This window comes from Theobroma cacao, chromosome 1 (assembly GCF_000208745.1).
Source record: "Theobroma cacao cultivar B97-61/B2 chromosome 1, Criollo_cocoa_genome_V2, whole genome shotgun sequence".
In the NCBI taxonomy this organism is placed as follows: Eukaryota; Viridiplantae; Streptophyta; class Magnoliopsida; order Malvales; family Malvaceae; genus Theobroma; species Theobroma cacao.
In genome coordinates this window covers 36,801,074-36,818,241 of record NC_030850.1, presented here as the reverse complement: position 1 = coordinate 36,818,241, position 17,168 = coordinate 36,801,074, and the positions used below count along the sequence as shown (strand labels likewise).

The window sequence follows — 17,168 nt, the reverse complement described above, 5'->3', positions numbered from 1 at the left end:
CTTTCTATTTTGTTCTTCTCCCTTTTCACTTTCAAGTTTTCAACATAACTCTTTTGAAAGAGCCAACAAAGACCTTAAGCAGACATTACTAGAATTTCATCGATGCTTTGCGTGCAAAAGGCTAATTTGCTTACCATATCCCACTCATAGGACAAGGGGCTCCTGTAATTTCTGGAAAAGGGTGTCTGCGGGTCTGACAGGAGAGAAACAATATTCAACATAAATCACCTTTGCAGTAAAATCTACCTTAGTAACAGCAAAAGAAATGGAAAAAGCCACACTTTTTTATAAGCATAAAGCACTATTTACTGCGACAGAGTAGTTTACAATTGTCAAATAATTCGAACTCCTCTCCATCGGCTGAAGAATGTTCGATCGACAGCCACCAACTTTGGCATAACACAAACTTTTAAGTATCGATTATTCCATCTATGACAATAACTACTTCTACAATGTTCCTCTCTAATAGAGTAAATTAGGAACCAATAATTTGAACTTTAGCCTTTGTTATATCCATTTCTATGTCGTGCAACAACTTACTGTAACCACTTTTCTCTTTTTGGTTCTATTTTGTAAGAACCCACCCTCCATCCCCATTACCCTCTTCCTTCTTTTCCCTAAAAAGAAGCAAAACAACAGGCCAACGGAACAGAAACTCTAATTTCAATATTCAAGAAGGTATAAGAACCAGCCATACCATAACATCAACAGAATTAACAGATTGCCAAATACTTAATATCACTATGCCCCCAAACAACAACTGCCCACCCTCATACAGTACTAATATCACAGAGTGGAATGATGATACCCACTTATATGGAGAAACATTTAATATCTTGCACAAGTAAGGGATAACATTAAAGAGAATCTGGTAGAAAAAGGATCCGAACATCGATTACAAAGGGAGTGGAGGAAGCAGAAACAAGCCAGAGAGAGATATACATACCAACAAAGCAACATAAATGCAGAAATGAAACATAAAGAGCCATTCTATTGTTTTAAACACAAAGTTGAAACACCAAAATAAAACATTTGACCAAAATTGGTAAAAAAAGGTCATTGTAAAAGACACAGACAGTACATACACCGTTACATTAGCAGGAGCATGCTAAACAATATGTAGGGAAGCCAACATAATTTTGAAATACTCAGTCAGATTATTACTTTCCATAAACAAACTAAAAATATCATGGGCCACCAATAATAATCTAAAGAACATAAGCCAACGCCACACGTAATTCTCCGAATACTTGGTTTACCTCCCATACTCATGCTGCTTTTGAATCAGATTTTGTGCTAGCTTTTGACTCTGATTTTGAGTCCCCTCTTGTTTGAGTCACTTCTGTGCTTCTAGCCTCACCCGAACAACATCCACCACCATGATGATGGTGGTGGTGGTGGTGATGATGCCCGTGATGATGACTCTGCTTCCCCTTCAACTGCTTCCGCATGTCATATGCATCCTCCCCATCTGCATAATACTTGGCTTCCACATCATGAATCTTATACCCCAATGTCTCAGTATACAGATTAAACGCTGCCCTATTACTCTTCCTCACATGCAACGAGACATACTCTGCTCCAAACACCTGCATTCACTTTGTCTATTAATAACTAGAAATGTAAATATTTTTCGCTTACTTTCTGATTACTTTTGCAGTTCAAGAATTGCCAAAATAATTACTAAACAAATGTAGCACTAATTCTCTGGCCAAAAACAAAAAGGTATCACTAATTCTAACATAAGCATTATGTCTATAAAAAGATTAAATTTTTAACTTTTACTTCTCCAAAAATATTGCTTGCTTTCTTTATGTATCCAAAATGAGTTTGTTCTTCCAAAATGTAATAAAAGCAACAACCAGACACCATCTAATTTACGAATAAATAAGTATCTAATAAGCAATAACATCAGTAAAATGAATAGAAATCAATGGATTGGCATAAAAAAAGCCTAAAAAACCGAAATAATGATGAAGATAAGAGGTAAGAAGACCTGTTCCATGGCGGCTTGGGCGGCGTTCATGAGCTTAGTGGCGAGGCCAAGCTTGCGGTGGGTGCGGAGGACGGCCAGAGAGGTGATATGGCCATGGCACTCGTTGCTTTCTTCTTCCATCTTGGCAAGGACGTAGCCGACGATGCGGCCGTTGTAGTCCTCCGCCACGTAAAGCAACTGAGGCCAAGAGAGGATATGGTACAAATAGTACTTCATCTGGTAATTCTCGGGAAGGCATAGCAGGTTGCAAGCTTGCATAGCCAGCAGGTCGTCTATGGTTGCCTTGCGTATGCACACCATCGTTTCTTCTGCTGGATTCTCTTCTCCTAATTCAGGAAATTAGGGTTTTTGAGATTTCTCCTGCGGGTGCGATCCTGAGAAGAGAGCGATTTTGATCACTTTGGTCGGATGAACCGAGTAGACTTGTTTCGATGGTTAAGTGCTTCAGCATGGTCTTGGGCTTTGTTTTTCAAGCCGTAGCCCGATGTTACAGAGAGATGAGTGGCCCAAATCCTTTTGTATTTTAGCACGAGGAAATGGTTTTCTCGTATTTTCATGACTTTGTCCATCATGTAAGATTTAAATTGATTTGTTTACATATGTTTAGAATTCTAATTTGTTTAATTAATTATGTAATATTTTTTTTTATCCAGAAAAACACGACACGATCATAACATGTTAATGCAAATTGATAGGTCGAGGCGAGCTGAACATTCTAATAGAGATCAAAATAACCATCTAAATAGCAGTATAAACAACTAATATGATAATACAATTATGGTCAATGAGAATAACCATCTAAATAACTTGTTACACATTGAACTTCCACATCCTAATGTAATTGATATTATGTGCAGTGACAACCTTTTTCATCCCAACAGCCAAGCATGTGATGGGCGGTCGAGCAGTTCTAGGGATCTTATCGATTCGGGCATCTTCGGAGAGCCTAATTCCTTTCTTTTCTTTGATGAAAACATTTGTATTTTTAGAGGAATCCATTGGCCTGTCATCACCGATGATGCAACTTGAAAGAACTCCAGTGTTCTGATCCAAAACACGAAGCACACCATCTATTCCACCAACAGCTAAAGTTGATGTATCGTTCTGCAAATGTTGCATAGAATACAGAACATTTGGACTTATTCTTGTCTCCCATAAAGATTTCATGGTCCTGAAGTAATAAAGAGCAAGGTGACTCAATCAATATCATTTATCGTAGTCTCCGTGACTAAACCTACCGTTACAATTGCCAATTGCCATGAGATTGATAGATCCTGTCTAACCCTTTCTTCCTTACGTTTATAGAACTACAGTTTTGTTACTTCTTTCAAAAAAAGAGAAAAAAAAGGAGAATATCAAGACAAAAATGGATCTTATCGACTCCTTAGTTCTCGCACACACCATTCACAGAATACCCAGTCACCAGTCACCGGTTTCATTTCTAGTCAGAAACCAAGTTAATCAGCAGATAGGTTGCAAAATACATCACAATGAAAAAGTTAGGCATCATATTGAGGCAAAAATAGGCAAGGACAGCAGATATCAAAACCTAAACTTTTATAACCACAATGATGTACCCGTACTCCTTTATATGATTCAAGCACTACCAGTCACTTGATGCTGGCATCCTGTCTCACAATTTATTAAGGGTGAGTTCCACGGAAAGTTATTTGTTGCTCATCTTGCATGCGGGGTTCATTTATAATTGATAACTTATTAATTTTGGGCAGGACTGAAATCATTTTCAACTTAAAAGTTGAAAATAAAATAAAAATGGCTCTACATTTTTTTAACTGATTAGTGTGAACTTATAAAAAATGAATTTATGATTCAAGTGATATACCTAAGGTCCCAACAATGTGTATATCCAATTGTTGTCCCAGCAAACACTAAAAGAGAAGAAGGGTTGAAACACAGGGTCCTTATGCCTGTCAGAATAAGAAGAAATTAGATTCATGTTTCAGATGCAAAATACCTAAAAGAAACTAAAGTGGCATTTAATGCAGTGATGTGCATAAGTGTTTAATCATACAACCTCCCGAATTGGTTGACCTTAGTGTAGCTACCCGCTGATCGGATGAGAGGTTGGATATTGAGACACTACCCAGAGAGCTTCCACTGAGAATCAAATGGTCATCACTCAGAGATAAGCATGTTACAGGCCCAGCATGCATCCTGCAGTGAGGATATTAATAAGCAGCATTACACTGAGTCCTTCCAATATGTGTATAAGAAATCACCAGAATATGATCAACCTTCTTTCCACTAAACAGCCAAGTGTTTACTTAAGTGCATCTACGAGTCAAAATCCATTTCATGTATTAATTTACATAACTGAACATTTAATTTCCATAATTTGGGGCACTGTTCAAAGTCCAAGAAAAGATTCATGCAAGCATTATTCTCAAAAACTTGTGTACGACAAAGGGTATTCAATATGATAATGGTCTTTACAGACACTTCTGCGAAATGAGTTTAATTACCAAGATAATTTAGTAATGAAGATCAAGGCCCAAGTTCAAATAAAAATTTCTTAACAGGCAGTGGGGTATTTAACTACTTTGCTTAACAGAAATTATCGCTCAAGAGTGATGAGCAAGAAACATCTTCGCACTATATGAAAAAGATAGCAGAGATCAAGTAAAATAATGATCCACAATGTCCTACAGAAATTTCATTATTGGAAGAGAAGAGTGAAACATATAGCATTCAGCAAGTGCAGCGCATACTTAATAATTCGAGAACATGTCCTACTATACATGTCAAATGCCCGAACAGTTCCATCCTCACATCCAATGACAGCCTCTGGATCTGTGTACCTGTTGAAGAAAGCTGTTTAGTTGCATTTAACAAACGAAAGTCCTTTATTAAAAAAAGAGCATAACATTTCCCATTAACCAAAAAAATTTTACAATGTCATGTCATATATACTAGGCAACTCACACATCTCTTTAATTAGAAGAATATACTACAACCTAGGACAACTCCAGAATATAATATTTAGCAAAGCCAATAACTGATTGACATTCCTTGATACCGAACCAATTAATGTGGTTTAGGAGTAAAGTTTGAAATTGTTTTCTTTTCTAGATAAATTTACCACCATTGCAGACAAGAATATTCTCGCCAGACAATTATGTCAATCAACATTCATACCGCATGCATAAACCTTTTGAGAATGTGCCTTCACATGAGGGAAATATACTTCTTTTCCCATTGCGTCTCCATATGCCTACACGAGTACCAAGCAAACCAACAATCTGGAAGAAAAAGAACAGAAATTATTCAGAAGAACTTATTTGATCAAATCATCCGAAAAATTTCCACATAAACACAATGATTACATTCTTAATAAGAGCATTTTATGTTTAAGGCCACTTGTGAACTAATCTGGTAGACATGGTTGGGGAAAAAATAGAGGTCAGGGAAGAGAGATGGAGGAGAATAAGAGAGTGGGGGAGAGATTAACCAGCTAATGATAAGAGGAGGATGAAGTTACCTTGGTCTCGTCGAAATCAAAGTCAACTACAGGGGCACTATCAGGGATGTAATATTCTCCCACACAATTGTAGCCGCTCAATGACCAAAGACGCATAACCTGGTATAGTTTCCATGAAAAACATTAGTAGATTGAAGGGGCAAAGAAAAACCCTTCCAGATAAAAGAAGGATAAGTTTAGTACAAAAATAAAGCCATCAATATTATCTTTGTATTTCAGGTACCGATTCATGAATAATTTGGACCTGCAATTGACTTTTATTGACCTCAAGCAAATGGTAAAGAATTGGAATGAGTTTAAACAAATCTCTCAAACCAGATTCACCAAGTAGGAAGGAAAGTAAAAAAAAATTTGCCATTTTGAGAACCATACTCTTCCTATATGTCCAATACAACCATATTCTAACTATAAATATCCTACAGACTGCAACCCTCAATGTGTATTTGCCTAATGACAAGCATGGGGTACAATTTTTTCCCTTTGTGGTTGTTTTCAAATATGACTGAAATGAATAGCATAAGATTGGCTTATACATGCATACATATGAAACTGCTGTGACCAATGCCTTCTCTTTTGATGCATAAACCGGGGAAGCAGGCATGATTAAATTGAAAGGAAGACCTAAAATTGCCATAACAGGTTTATGCGGCATAACCATACCTTGTCACCAACACCAGTGAGAAGTAAGCCCATCTTCATCCGGCACTGATCAACCCTAACAAAAAACAAGGTTAGAAATGTCTGAGGCCTTGGTTTCCAGCATCTTTTGTAATAAAAATCGAAAATTTAAGAGTAAATTGGAGTTTAAAACGCCCTGCATTTCAACAAGAAGAGCACCAAAGCTTTACCCGACAGAATGAGCTTTCCACTGATGAATATCAATACGACCTCGTCGTAAAGATAAGCTATGATGCTTCATGGCTGCTTCTTCTAGGCCTAATTGCCATGACTGCCGTGAAGAATTAGACTCAGTAGAAATATTGTCCATGGAATCTCGCCGCAGCTTGAAATACAACGCTTGCAATAACTCGGATTTTTTAACAACTGCATTCCTTAATTATAAAAAAAGAAAGAAAGAAGAAATTAAAAAATAATTCCTGGAGAAAAAAGAAAATTTGAGAAAGAGTACCAGGATTTGCAGACGGCGGTGCAGCGAGCGAGGTCGAAGACGTTCAGGAAGGAGAAGATGATACACAGGATATCGTGGTCCAGCCTCTCCATTCTTGTTCCACCGCTCACGCCGCTTCTCTTCCTCCTCGCCGACGAACCGGCCGACGGGCTGGGTCCCATGTTTTTCCCCCGCTAAGGCGGTAAACGGTAAGGCAGAGAGAAAAGAGAGGGATTGTGTTAAAAAGAAGAAAAAGAAAAACTGCGAGATGATAACGACAATGTCAAAACGCAGCGTTTAAGTAAGCGTACGGGTTTTACTTGTACGGGCCATTAGTTTACCTTAGGCGGCTAAGCCCAGTGCAGTTTACACCTCTATCAGCGTTACTGATCAGCGACACTGCTTGATCGGATCGCCCTCCCTGGCTTCTTTTCCCCGACAATTAGAAATCGTCATCTCTTTTTCGTCGATACTTGTATTCCTAAAACGACAGTTACAGCTAGTTGCACATTCATTGTGTATCATGCTCAGGCTTCAATAGTTTTCCTGCTGTAGTGAGTGAGCAGCTTGCAGAACCGACATAAAATTTGCCTTAAACCTGGTATTGCAGGATGTCACGGTTTCAGAGGGAAGCATTCGTATCGACTACATATGAGAGTATGATCATATATTTAAGTGTTTACATTATTTTCATCTTGTGAAGTATAGCAAAATCATGAGATTCAATGAATCAAAACGATACTTTACAAGTTGTGTCGATCCTGACACAGCATATTGTAGCCTGCTTTAGACAAAATCACGAGCTAAAACCATTCAAAATGGAAAGTGGGCACAAACGTTTACAAATTCCAAGGGCAGTAGGACAGACGAAAGAAGAAATCAAGCATTGAATTGAACACATTTTCTTGATCAGTTCTTCGTCATAATTATCTTTCTCGTTTAAAATCTTTTGGCAAACCAGTTTCTTGATCTGGGTTTCTTCTGTTCTATAAACCAGACACATGTTAGTCTACTCCAATGCCTACCTGTAAATGTATACAAGTTCAAGGAGAAAGAGAAAAAACGTTCTACAGCTATGTGCCTGAAACAGTAACAGGACGACAAAATTTAAATACATTCGGAAGCTGGATATGTAACAGCTGGTTGACATGTGCTTATGCCTGAGCAGCAACCTACCTGATACCAGGCCAGTTAAAGCATTATTCTTTTGTTTATCCAAATTTGGCTAATTTGTGATCAGAGGGATTAATCCCATAATTCTTTATAAATGTGCAAAAGTCTTGGTTCTTTCTACTGTTTTTTGAACCATCTGGGAGATATGAAACCTTTGTTCTTGTGTTAGAGAAATGCTCTAGACATAGCTTAAAGGGCTATTTGTTAAATTGTACAGCTAATTTCAATCACAACATCATTTTGATTGATGCATTGTCCCGGAGAAATTACATGTTGTCATCTCAAGTTTCCTTGTAATGTTTCATGACAATCCCTACTTTTACTGTTTTTGTTTAATTTAACGGTAAATATAACATCTAAGCATTTGATATGATGATAAGTGCATGCATCTGTGTGCTTAACAACAATAGGATGCAAATCCCCATTTCACAATGGACGGAAAAAAAAAGAGCAAAAAAGAATTTTATTGAATCAAAGACAAGTACAGATGAAGCCATTGTTTAGAGATACATCTCAGGAGCAAAAAACCCTTGAATTGAAAGCCAGAAGTTCAGAGATGAAGCCAGTAGTCCTCGAGTCATCATCAAGTATCCGACGATATCAAGATAATATGGTAGGAGTGGGGAAGACAACCCTTGCTAAATATACAACAATGATGTTAACAGTTAAGCATTTCTTTGTATTGAAAGCTTGATTTTTGTTTCTGAAGAATTTGATGTTGTTAGGGACATGAAAACAGTACTGTTACCATGGGTGAGTTCCAAGCCTTGTAATGCCAATAAGCTGAATTCATTACAAGTGAGATTGAAAGGAAATTTTCATAGTTCTAGATGATATTTGGAATGAAAACTATCTATGAGAATCCAATGGTTCTTTGCAGTATTTCTTCTGAAGTACTAGGCTGTTCAGGAAGTAAAATTACTGTCATATAATTACATCATAATCGAAAGAAATTAATGACATCTTATCTCAGGGAGAAGAAATTTTGATGAGCATCTGAATATAAAAGTATGCAGTTGGCATTTTGTCAAGGAAAATATGGTGGAAAGATTGTGTTTGCCGTTGGCTGCAAAACCTGTCAGAGGCATTGTAACCAATTGGTAAACACTTGCACCCGTTCACTATTTCTTTGAAATTAAATCACTTTCATAAACAGCTGATCATCAAATTTTCTTCTCCCCAAAGATTGATGTTACCCATTTCTTTCGAATGGTAACCCAGAACTTTCAATCATGGACACACATCTTAGGGTCATGACAGTGGTTTTACTTCCCACATAACTTACTTCGAAGGAACCACGACCATGGAAGCGAATTCAATTCTTATAGTTCTCATTACAAATATCACCTAGGACTATGAAAGATTTCATTCTAACAATTTCTTCTACTCTCTCTTGAAGCAAATCCAATTCATACACATCATTAGCTAAAACTCGTTCACAGTGAAACTGGTTTAATTACCCTAACAACATCAAGTCCCTCAAACAAAAAAATTCCAAACTTTTCCAGTTCAAAGAAAGGCTTAAATTTCACATTATCGTAACCAAAGCTATCAAAGTTCTCTTCACCACTCTTGCCATACCAGCTTTAGGAATCACAAACAAAAACCTTTTAAGACCACCACCGTCTCAGCCATAAGCAAAACTAACTTCTGCAACCTTGATCTGAACATAACAAGGCTTGGATCGAGTTCAATATAACAGCAAGAAACAAGTTTTCGTACCTCGGCAGTGCTTTCTTGACATTCTGTGCTCCACCTACACTGTGGAGTTTCGATGGAGTACTCATCAAGCAAATCCTCCACATCGTAATGAAAGTCCTTGAGAGCGTTGACCCAGATCTTGAGCAAAAATTCTCCTCCCATTTCTGGAGGCTGCCGGTTGGGAAGCAAACTTAAGCGGCTCTGGGGAACTAAGCAGTGCCTGCAAAGGAACACCTACACTATAATTCTTTTGAGTAGAGAGAAAGAGAGAGGGAAGGAGGGAGGGTTCTTGGTTGAAACAGGCAGTCACCGATATATATACACACACACCAGAGAAGAAACAAGGCTTCTTACCTTATGCCTCACCAAAAACGAGGAATGCAAGCTTCTAGGAAAGATCATGTATTCATTCTATTTATCTTGTTAATAAAATTAATTTCTAGATCTTGTCAAATAAGTATAGCTTCATAGGTTTAGTTAAAAATGGTTCCTCATTTACATTGTGAATATACCCCATGACTTGAAACAATTACTTATGGTATCAAGCAACATACTGTAATAATCAAATTAATTATTGTAATGATTAAATTAATTGTTGGTGCAAATCAGATTTAGATGAAATTTAAAAAATTGAAAAAATTAACTTTAAGGTGAGCCTTTCAATAGATGCTATTTTAACACTTATTTCACCCTCACCACTCGATCTGTAAAGGGAAATAATGCAAATGAGCGTAGGGATACAATGAAGTCAATGTTTAACTTCGTCTTACATTTTACAAGAATTGACCGCAAGAGAGTAGATTGCTAGATATACCGAAGGTTTGCAAAATTGTTCGATCTTAAAGTCTACTTTTTACAGCAAGTAGATTATATATGAATTTGGATACTTTTGTAATTGATAGGAACTCAAATGTTTACTTGAATAGAACACAACACTTTTCTTACTTTTAATTTTTTTACTTTTGTATTATTTTTTATTTAATGTGTTAAAATGGTTGGTAACAAGCTTTTTATATAGATTTGCAAGTATCTCTTATTTAAGGACACAATCCTTTCATTAAAATACTATTTTGTCTAAAAGACATTTTTACATTTTACCGGACACAGCTTTTGGATAAAAGTATTGTTTCAATAATCATTACAACTATTCATTTCATAAAATATAATTTTTGAGTTATAATTTGAAAAAATAACTTTTCATATTTAAACTTTTGAGTTATGGTGTTTTTTTAATTTGTTTCATAATTTTTGAATGTCATTTTACCAAAAGATATAACCATTCACATGAAAATCTACCTACAATCCAATAGTCACACTATATAACTTTACGTGACATAACTTTTAAGTTAAGATAGGTTTTTATAATATGACATAACTTTTAATTTTGAAAATACATCAACATTAACTTCTTCTCGTTTCTACGCTTGATTCTTGTAATATAATAAAAATATATATTTAAGACAAAACACAGCAGCAAGAGGATATTTTTATTTTTATTCGAAAAGAAACTAATGCATCATTGAGCACTACCATTTTTAAAAACTATGTCATTTCCTGGTAATGACTGAATTTGATATTTACCCCATGGTCCCCGTTGCTAAGGCTAGGCCTCCAATTTTGACCAGGCAAAACTTCCAATGGAATTTCGTTATGGATTCTGATTAATGGCCAAAGAAAGGCAGAACATCTTTGTGATTAGTATAATTACCAACCACTCAACTTCAAGGTTGTATTGCTCGTTTTTTGCTTTTCTTTCGTGTTTTCTTGCAATTAAGATACTTAGTACTCTACTAACAAACATTCAAATCTTGAAACAATTTGACTCTACAGACTTCAATTCTTAGCTTGATTCAATGTTCCAGGAAAGAAAGGAATGCAAGTTGGTTTAAAAAAAAAAAAAGTGTGCCAATAAAACTTGCATGGTGATCAGGAAAACAAAGTTTTTAACAGGTGGAAGACTGGAGAGTAAAAGGTTTTCCTTTTCCAGACTCCAGATTGACCCAAAATTTCTCTAGTATCAGTTCCTTTTTCTCTCTGCTGTAACATATAGTATTTGCCTTGTATAAGAAGATGGAATGTGGCTTCTTTGATTTTTCCCCTATAATTTCTTTGCTCTACGTAATTTTTTACCAGGAAACAGCCGTGGAAAATTTGCGCCAGCTCAAGTCCAGTAGCGCTCTTCTTCCACAAACCAGAAGAAAAGAAGAGATGGAAAAAAATTAGTCCAATGGGGGAAGTTCTGCTTTTGTTTTGGTCGGCCTTTGCCTCTTTGTTTTTTAGTACAGCCGACTAGTGTAAGCTTGGGGTCAGGGAGAAGTGTACTGATGTTAACCTCAATCAATAAAGACCTTAAACTTAGTCAATCAGGAAATACCCCTGCCAATTTCCCTGTGGGACCTCCCAAATCCCTGACAGGCAAAGTTTCCAGGATTCAGGAAGGAAGAGAATTTGGTTTCAGTAAATGCAAAGAGAAGAACTAGCACAGAAACCTTAGTGCTTGACTTTGATCCTAATCTCTGGTCTTGTTCTGTTTCTGAGGATTCTCTCTCTTCGTTTCATTTCTATTAACTATAATCTTAAACCCCTTTAACTTGTTTCTGCAAAATATTTATGATCCCTGATGGAAGCATTAGCTGCAATCGGAGAAGGTTTTTTCACTTCCATGTTTGTGGCGCTGCTTGGCAGGTTTAAATCTTCTGACTTGATATATTTTGCCAAGAAGGAGAAACTTGATGTTGACCTCAGAAAGTTGGAGAAGACGCTGCTGAGTATCAACGCAGTTCTCACTGATGCAGGAGAGAAGCCAGTGACAGATAGGACAGTTAAACTCTGGTTGACCGAGCTAACAGACTCGGCTTACGACGTTGAGGACGTGTTAGACGAGTTTGCCTACGAAGCTTTGCAACACAAGTTGACAGCACAACCTCGTACCAGCGTTAGAACGGTAAGATGCTGGCACAACCTTGCTAGTTTAAGTTGTTTTAAATGGGGTGCTGGCACGTTTAGTGTCAAGATGAGGTCAAAGATAAAGGGTATCGATGCTAGACTGCAGGAGATTGCGACACAAAAGAGCGACCTCGAATTAAGAGAGAATGTTGAGGGAAGGGCCTACAAGGCAAGGGATCAAAGATTGCCCACAACGTGTTTAGTCAATGAAGTCAATGTTTACGGCAGAGAAAAGGATAAGGAAGCCATAGTTGAGCGGCTGCTGGTGGAGACAACAAGTGATGCTGAAGTGCCAGTGATTCCCATTGTTGGAATGGGAGGAATTGGCAAGACAACTCTTGCTCAGCTGGTTTACAATGACGAAAAAGTCGCAGGGTTTTTCGACTCAAAAGCATGGATCTATGTTTCAGAAGATTTCGATGTCATAAAGGTCATGAAAGCCATTTTACAGTCTGTTAATGGTGGAGTTCCTGATACCAACGACCTGAACTTGCTTCATATCAAGCTGAAAGAGGAGCTATCTGTGAAGAAAATTTTATTTGTCCTGGATGATTTTTGGCATGATAACTACGTTGATTGGACTAGCCTTATCCTCCCTTTGGAAGTTGGCAAGTCGGGAAGCAAAATCATCATCACGACTCGCAATCAAAACGTTGCTAAAATGACAGGTACCCTGCCTGCTTATCAGTTAAAAGAGTTGGCATATGATGATTGTTTGTCTGTTTTAGCCCACCATTCTCTGGGAAGAGAAAACTTTGACGGGCATCCACATCTGAACGATATTGGCAAAGAAATAGTGAAGAAATGCAAGGGATTGCCTTTGGCAGTAAAAACCTTGGCAGGCCTCCTGCGCAACAAGGTGACCTACGAAGAGTGGGAAGCTGTATCCAGGAGCAAGATGTGGGATTTAACAGAAGAGAAAGGAGGCATTTTTTCTGATTTAAGATTGAGTTACCATCACCTCCCTTCTCATTTGAAGCCATGTTTTGCTTATTGCTCTCTGTTTCCAAAGGGCCACGAATTCGATAGAGATGAATTGGTTCTTTTATGGATAGCAGCAGGTTTGGTGCAACAGAAAGGGGATAAGCAACCGGAAGACATAGGCCGCGAGTACTTTTCTGATCTGCTATCAAGGTCATTTTTTCAACAGTCGAATAATAACAAATCGCTGTTCGTAATGCATGACCTCATTATTGATCTTGCCCAATCTGTTGCCGGGGACTTGTGTTTTAACATGGAGCATGAAGTGCAGATTGATGATGGCCAACATTCTTTTGAAAAGGCTCGCCATGTCTCATTCATTCGTCATCAATATAACGTCTCACAGAGGTTTGAAATCTTTAGCAAAAGAAAGGATGTAAGGTCATTCCTAGCATTGCCTATATTACATCAGAGAGACTATTGCTATCTAAGTAGTAAGGTATTACACCAATTGCTGCCAAAACTAAAACGCTTAAGAGTGTTATCCTTGAGTGGCTATTTCATTGGAGACCTATCGAATTCGATCGGTTATCTGAAGCATCTGCGGTACCTTAATTTGTCTAGAAGTGCAATAAGATTGCTCCCTGAGTCAGTTGGTAATCTTCACCACTTACAAATATTAATACTAAAACACTGCAGAGAACTTACTGCTTTGCCTGTTGGAACCAGTAGATTGATTAAATTGCGTCGTCTTGACATCAGTGATACTCCCAAGCTACAAGAGATGCCATCAGGACTAGGGAATTTGAATAGTCTCCGGGTACTGCCCAAATTTATCATCGGGAAAGCTGGTGGGCTGACATTAAGAGACTTAAAGAATTTGTCTCTTCAAGGTCAGCTCTCCATTCTAAGGCTGCAGAACGTGGTGGATATTCAAGATGCAAGGGTTGCCAATCTAAAGCAAAAGCTTGATTTGAAGGAGTTAGCCCTGGAATGGAGCAATGATTTAAATCTCTCTAGAAACGGACCCAACCAATTGCAGGTCCTTGAGTCACTGTGCCCTCCAAAAGATCTACAGCGGCTTTCTATTTCAAATTATGGAGCTGGAGAGTTCCCTTATTGGGTTGGGAATCCTTCTTTTGCTAAAATAGAACATCTAGACCTCTCTGATTGTATAAATTGCACATCATTGCCATCACTCGGGCGACTACCTTTGCTCAGAAAGTTGAATATAAAAGGCATGCATGCGGTGACAAGTTTGGGCCCTGAATTTTACGGGAAGGGTTTTCCTTTTGTTAAGGCTTTTCCATCTTTGGAGTTCTTGAGGTTCGAGAACATGAAAGAATGGAAGAAATGGATTTCATCTGTTGGTAATGTTGAACTTTTCCCTCTTCTTCGTGAGCTTGTACTGCACAACTGTCCTAAGTTGACTGGAAACTTACCTAGAAACCTTTGTTCTCTGGTAAAACTAGATGTTCAAATGTGCCCAGTGTTAACAAATTCACCTTTAAGCTTCCCATGCTTAGGTGAATTGAATGTTGCGGACAGTAGTGACGCAATCCTTAAAGGTATGGTTGATCACAGCTCCATCACCAAATTGAAATTGGAGAGAATTTCCGGCCTTGCCTGCTTAACTGAAGAGCTTACAAAGGCCTTGGTGAAACTTGAAGTTCTAGAGATTGAAGGTTGCAGTGAACTTACCTGTTTCTGGTGGAATGGATCAGAATCAGAAAAACTGCCTCGGCTAAAGAGTTTAGTACTAAAGAATTGTCCCGAGCTTGTATCCTTGGTCGGAGAAAAGCAAGGGCTATGCCGCTTCTCATCTCTTAAAGATCTCAGAATTGAAAGCTGCCAAAAATTTGTTTGCTTTCCAGCGATGGGCTTGCCCTATACACTAGAGTGCCTTACAATCCATGACTGTGAGGCTCTGGAGTCATTGCCTGATACGTTCAGGATGAAAGACTGCAACAACCCCTATTGCCTTCTTGAAGAGTTGGAGATTGTAAGATGCCCTTCTCTTAAATCCGTCCCAAATGGCAAGTTGCCCTTGACACTCAAGAGGTTGAGTATAGTAAACTGCAACAATCTACAGTTTCTTCCGGATGACAATTGGAATAGCGCATCTCGTCTTCAATATTTGTGTATAGAAGATTGTCTTGCTTTGGAATCCTTCCTGGAAAGTGGGTTGTCAATCCCCAATCTTGAAACTCTCCACATATCCAACTGTTCGAATCTCAGGTCCCTGCCAAAGCAGATGCAGAACGTCACATCCCTTCGGAAACTGAGTTTGTCTGTCTGCATGGCTCTCGAATCCACTCCACCTGGTGGTTTGCCACCCTACATAACTTCACTCGAGCTCCGTAACTGTATAAACCTGAAGAAGCCGATGTCAGTGTGGGGCCTGGACAAACTCAACTGTCTTACGGAAATCAAAATTGCTGGTACATGCCCTGCTGCAGACATGGTTTCCTTTCCAGATGAAGAGGGCGTAATGCTTCCTTCAACTCTGACCGATCTTCGCATGGAAAGCCTCCAGAATTTGGAATCTCTGTCGAGGGGACTCGAAAGCCTCACAGCTCTCGAACAGTTACACATTAAAGACTGCCGCAAGCTTCGATACCTACCAAAGACAGGCCTGCCAGCCTCACTTGGACGACTATGCATCTCTGGCTGTCCTGTTTTACAAGACAAGTGCAAAAAAGACAGAGGAGAATACTGGCCCATGATATCCAACATCCCTTGCCTTGAAATAGACTGAAAAAGCTATGCCGAATCAGGTCTGAATGTACTTAGGGTTCTTTCTACTTTTTGTTTTTGTTGCACTTCTATTGGAATTTGTATAAACTCCGTGCTGATCACTTGATTTATCTGATGCAAAATCAAGAGTATATATGTACTGCAACTTAGCTATAGTAGTGTTCTACAAAAGATGATTCCAAGCAGCAACTTAGTTTCCTTGCATTGGGATCAATGGTCTGCGAAAGCCTCAAATTTACAAGATTTTGGCCTGAGCTGGAGAAATCACAACATTTTGGCCTTTATGTCGAATAAATTTCCATAAAAAAAAAGTTTAATATTTCTGGTTCAGATGCTCATCTGTCAAAAACACAATGGCCTGTTTATTACCATACACAACTAAACATGGATTTTGCTCTCAATATGCTGCTATTTTCTGTTCAATGTTAAATTCAACCCTTAACCTTTATCTTTCTAGATATCCCTATATTGTTCTCAGGTTTTTCCCTTAAATGAAAAAAAGAAAAGAAAGAAACTCGATGTATGCCTTCAAGCTTGTGTATACTTTATTAGCGGGCACATTGAGAACTGAATTTCCTCTATTGCAGAATTGAGAGAGGAAGTTTGCTGAACAGGTTACAGTCAAAGATGGTTGAACTGCAATACAGTAACCAAGTTGGAGATGATCATGCTTCAATTTGCCAATGAGGCAGTTGGGAACTTACACTGAACAATGAAGATCACATAACAAACTGGTTTTGGACGATATTGCAATAGCTTGTGGGAAGAGACAGAAATTGATACGCCCGCAATAATCTTCTTCCTAGCATGCTCCTTGAGCACATTTTTTTTCTTTTCCTTTCTTCTCAAGGGATATAATGGTGTAACAGTGTGCCCATCTGAGTTAAATGCACCAATGGTCACAGAATTGGTGATATAATTTACTTCTTATCTTCTTTCTTCCAAATTGCACAGCAGTAAAACATATTAATAAATCACAATGCTAAGTCAAGAGGCACAAGAGTTCTGCGTCGGAAAGGCAAGTTATACACATTGTAGTATCAGATAGAAATTTTATTTTCAAATAA

The 17,168-nt window shown here is 38.1% G+C and overlaps 4 protein-coding genes across 5 annotated transcripts; 2 read left to right on the top strand and 2 right to left on the bottom strand.

The window, feature by feature from the left end:
• On the bottom strand, positions 873 to 2,425 carry LOC18614584 (N-alpha-acetyltransferase daf-31). The gene is made up of 2 exons (XM_018115239.1): positions 1,997 to 2,425; positions 873 to 1,589 (listed from the first exon to the last, which is right to left on the bottom strand). The coding sequence occupies exons 1-2, from the start codon at positions 2,294 to 2,296 to the stop codon at positions 1,269 to 1,271; spliced, it is 621 nt and encodes a 206-aa protein (XP_017970728.1). The 5' UTR covers positions 2,297 to 2,425; the 3' UTR covers positions 873 to 1,268.
• LOC18614583 (F-box/WD-40 repeat-containing protein At3g52030) lies at positions 2,691 to 9,888 on the bottom strand. 2 transcript variants are annotated; one of them, XM_007052399.2, is made up of 10 exons: positions 9,499 to 9,888; positions 6,625 to 7,201; positions 6,344 to 6,547; positions 6,156 to 6,210; positions 5,496 to 5,594; positions 5,153 to 5,256; positions 4,726 to 4,815; positions 4,032 to 4,171; positions 3,840 to 3,924; positions 2,691 to 3,167 (listed from the first exon to the last, which is right to left on the bottom strand). In XM_007052399.2, exons 2-10 carry the CDS (start codon positions 6,783 to 6,785, stop codon positions 2,807 to 2,809), a joined length of 1,299 nt encoding a protein of 432 aa, XP_007052461.2. In that variant the 5' UTR covers positions 6,786 to 7,201; positions 9,499 to 9,888; the 3' UTR covers positions 2,691 to 2,806. The 2 variants fall into 2 exon arrangements, with proteins under 2 accessions (XP_007052461.2, XP_017977173.1); XM_018121684.1 differs by lacking the exon at positions 9,499 to 9,888 and having other exon boundaries at positions 6,344 to 6,539; positions 6,625 to 6,716.
• LOC108661458 (putative disease resistance RPP13-like protein 1) lies at positions 11,910 to 13,601 on the top strand. Its single transcript, XM_018118611.1, has 2 exons — positions 11,910 to 13,533; positions 13,574 to 13,601. The coding sequence occupies exons 1-2, from the start codon at positions 12,098 to 12,100 to the stop codon at positions 13,599 to 13,601; spliced, it is 1,464 nt and encodes a 487-aa protein (XP_017974100.1). The 5' UTR covers positions 11,910 to 12,097.
• LOC18614658 (putative disease resistance protein At3g14460) lies at positions 13,502 to 17,105 on the top strand. Its single transcript, XM_018121674.1, has 2 exons — positions 13,502 to 16,121; positions 16,689 to 17,105. Exon 1 carries the CDS (start codon positions 13,601 to 13,603, stop codon positions 16,100 to 16,102), a length of 2,502 nt encoding a protein of 833 aa, XP_017977163.1. The 5' UTR covers positions 13,502 to 13,600; the 3' UTR covers positions 16,103 to 16,121; positions 16,689 to 17,105.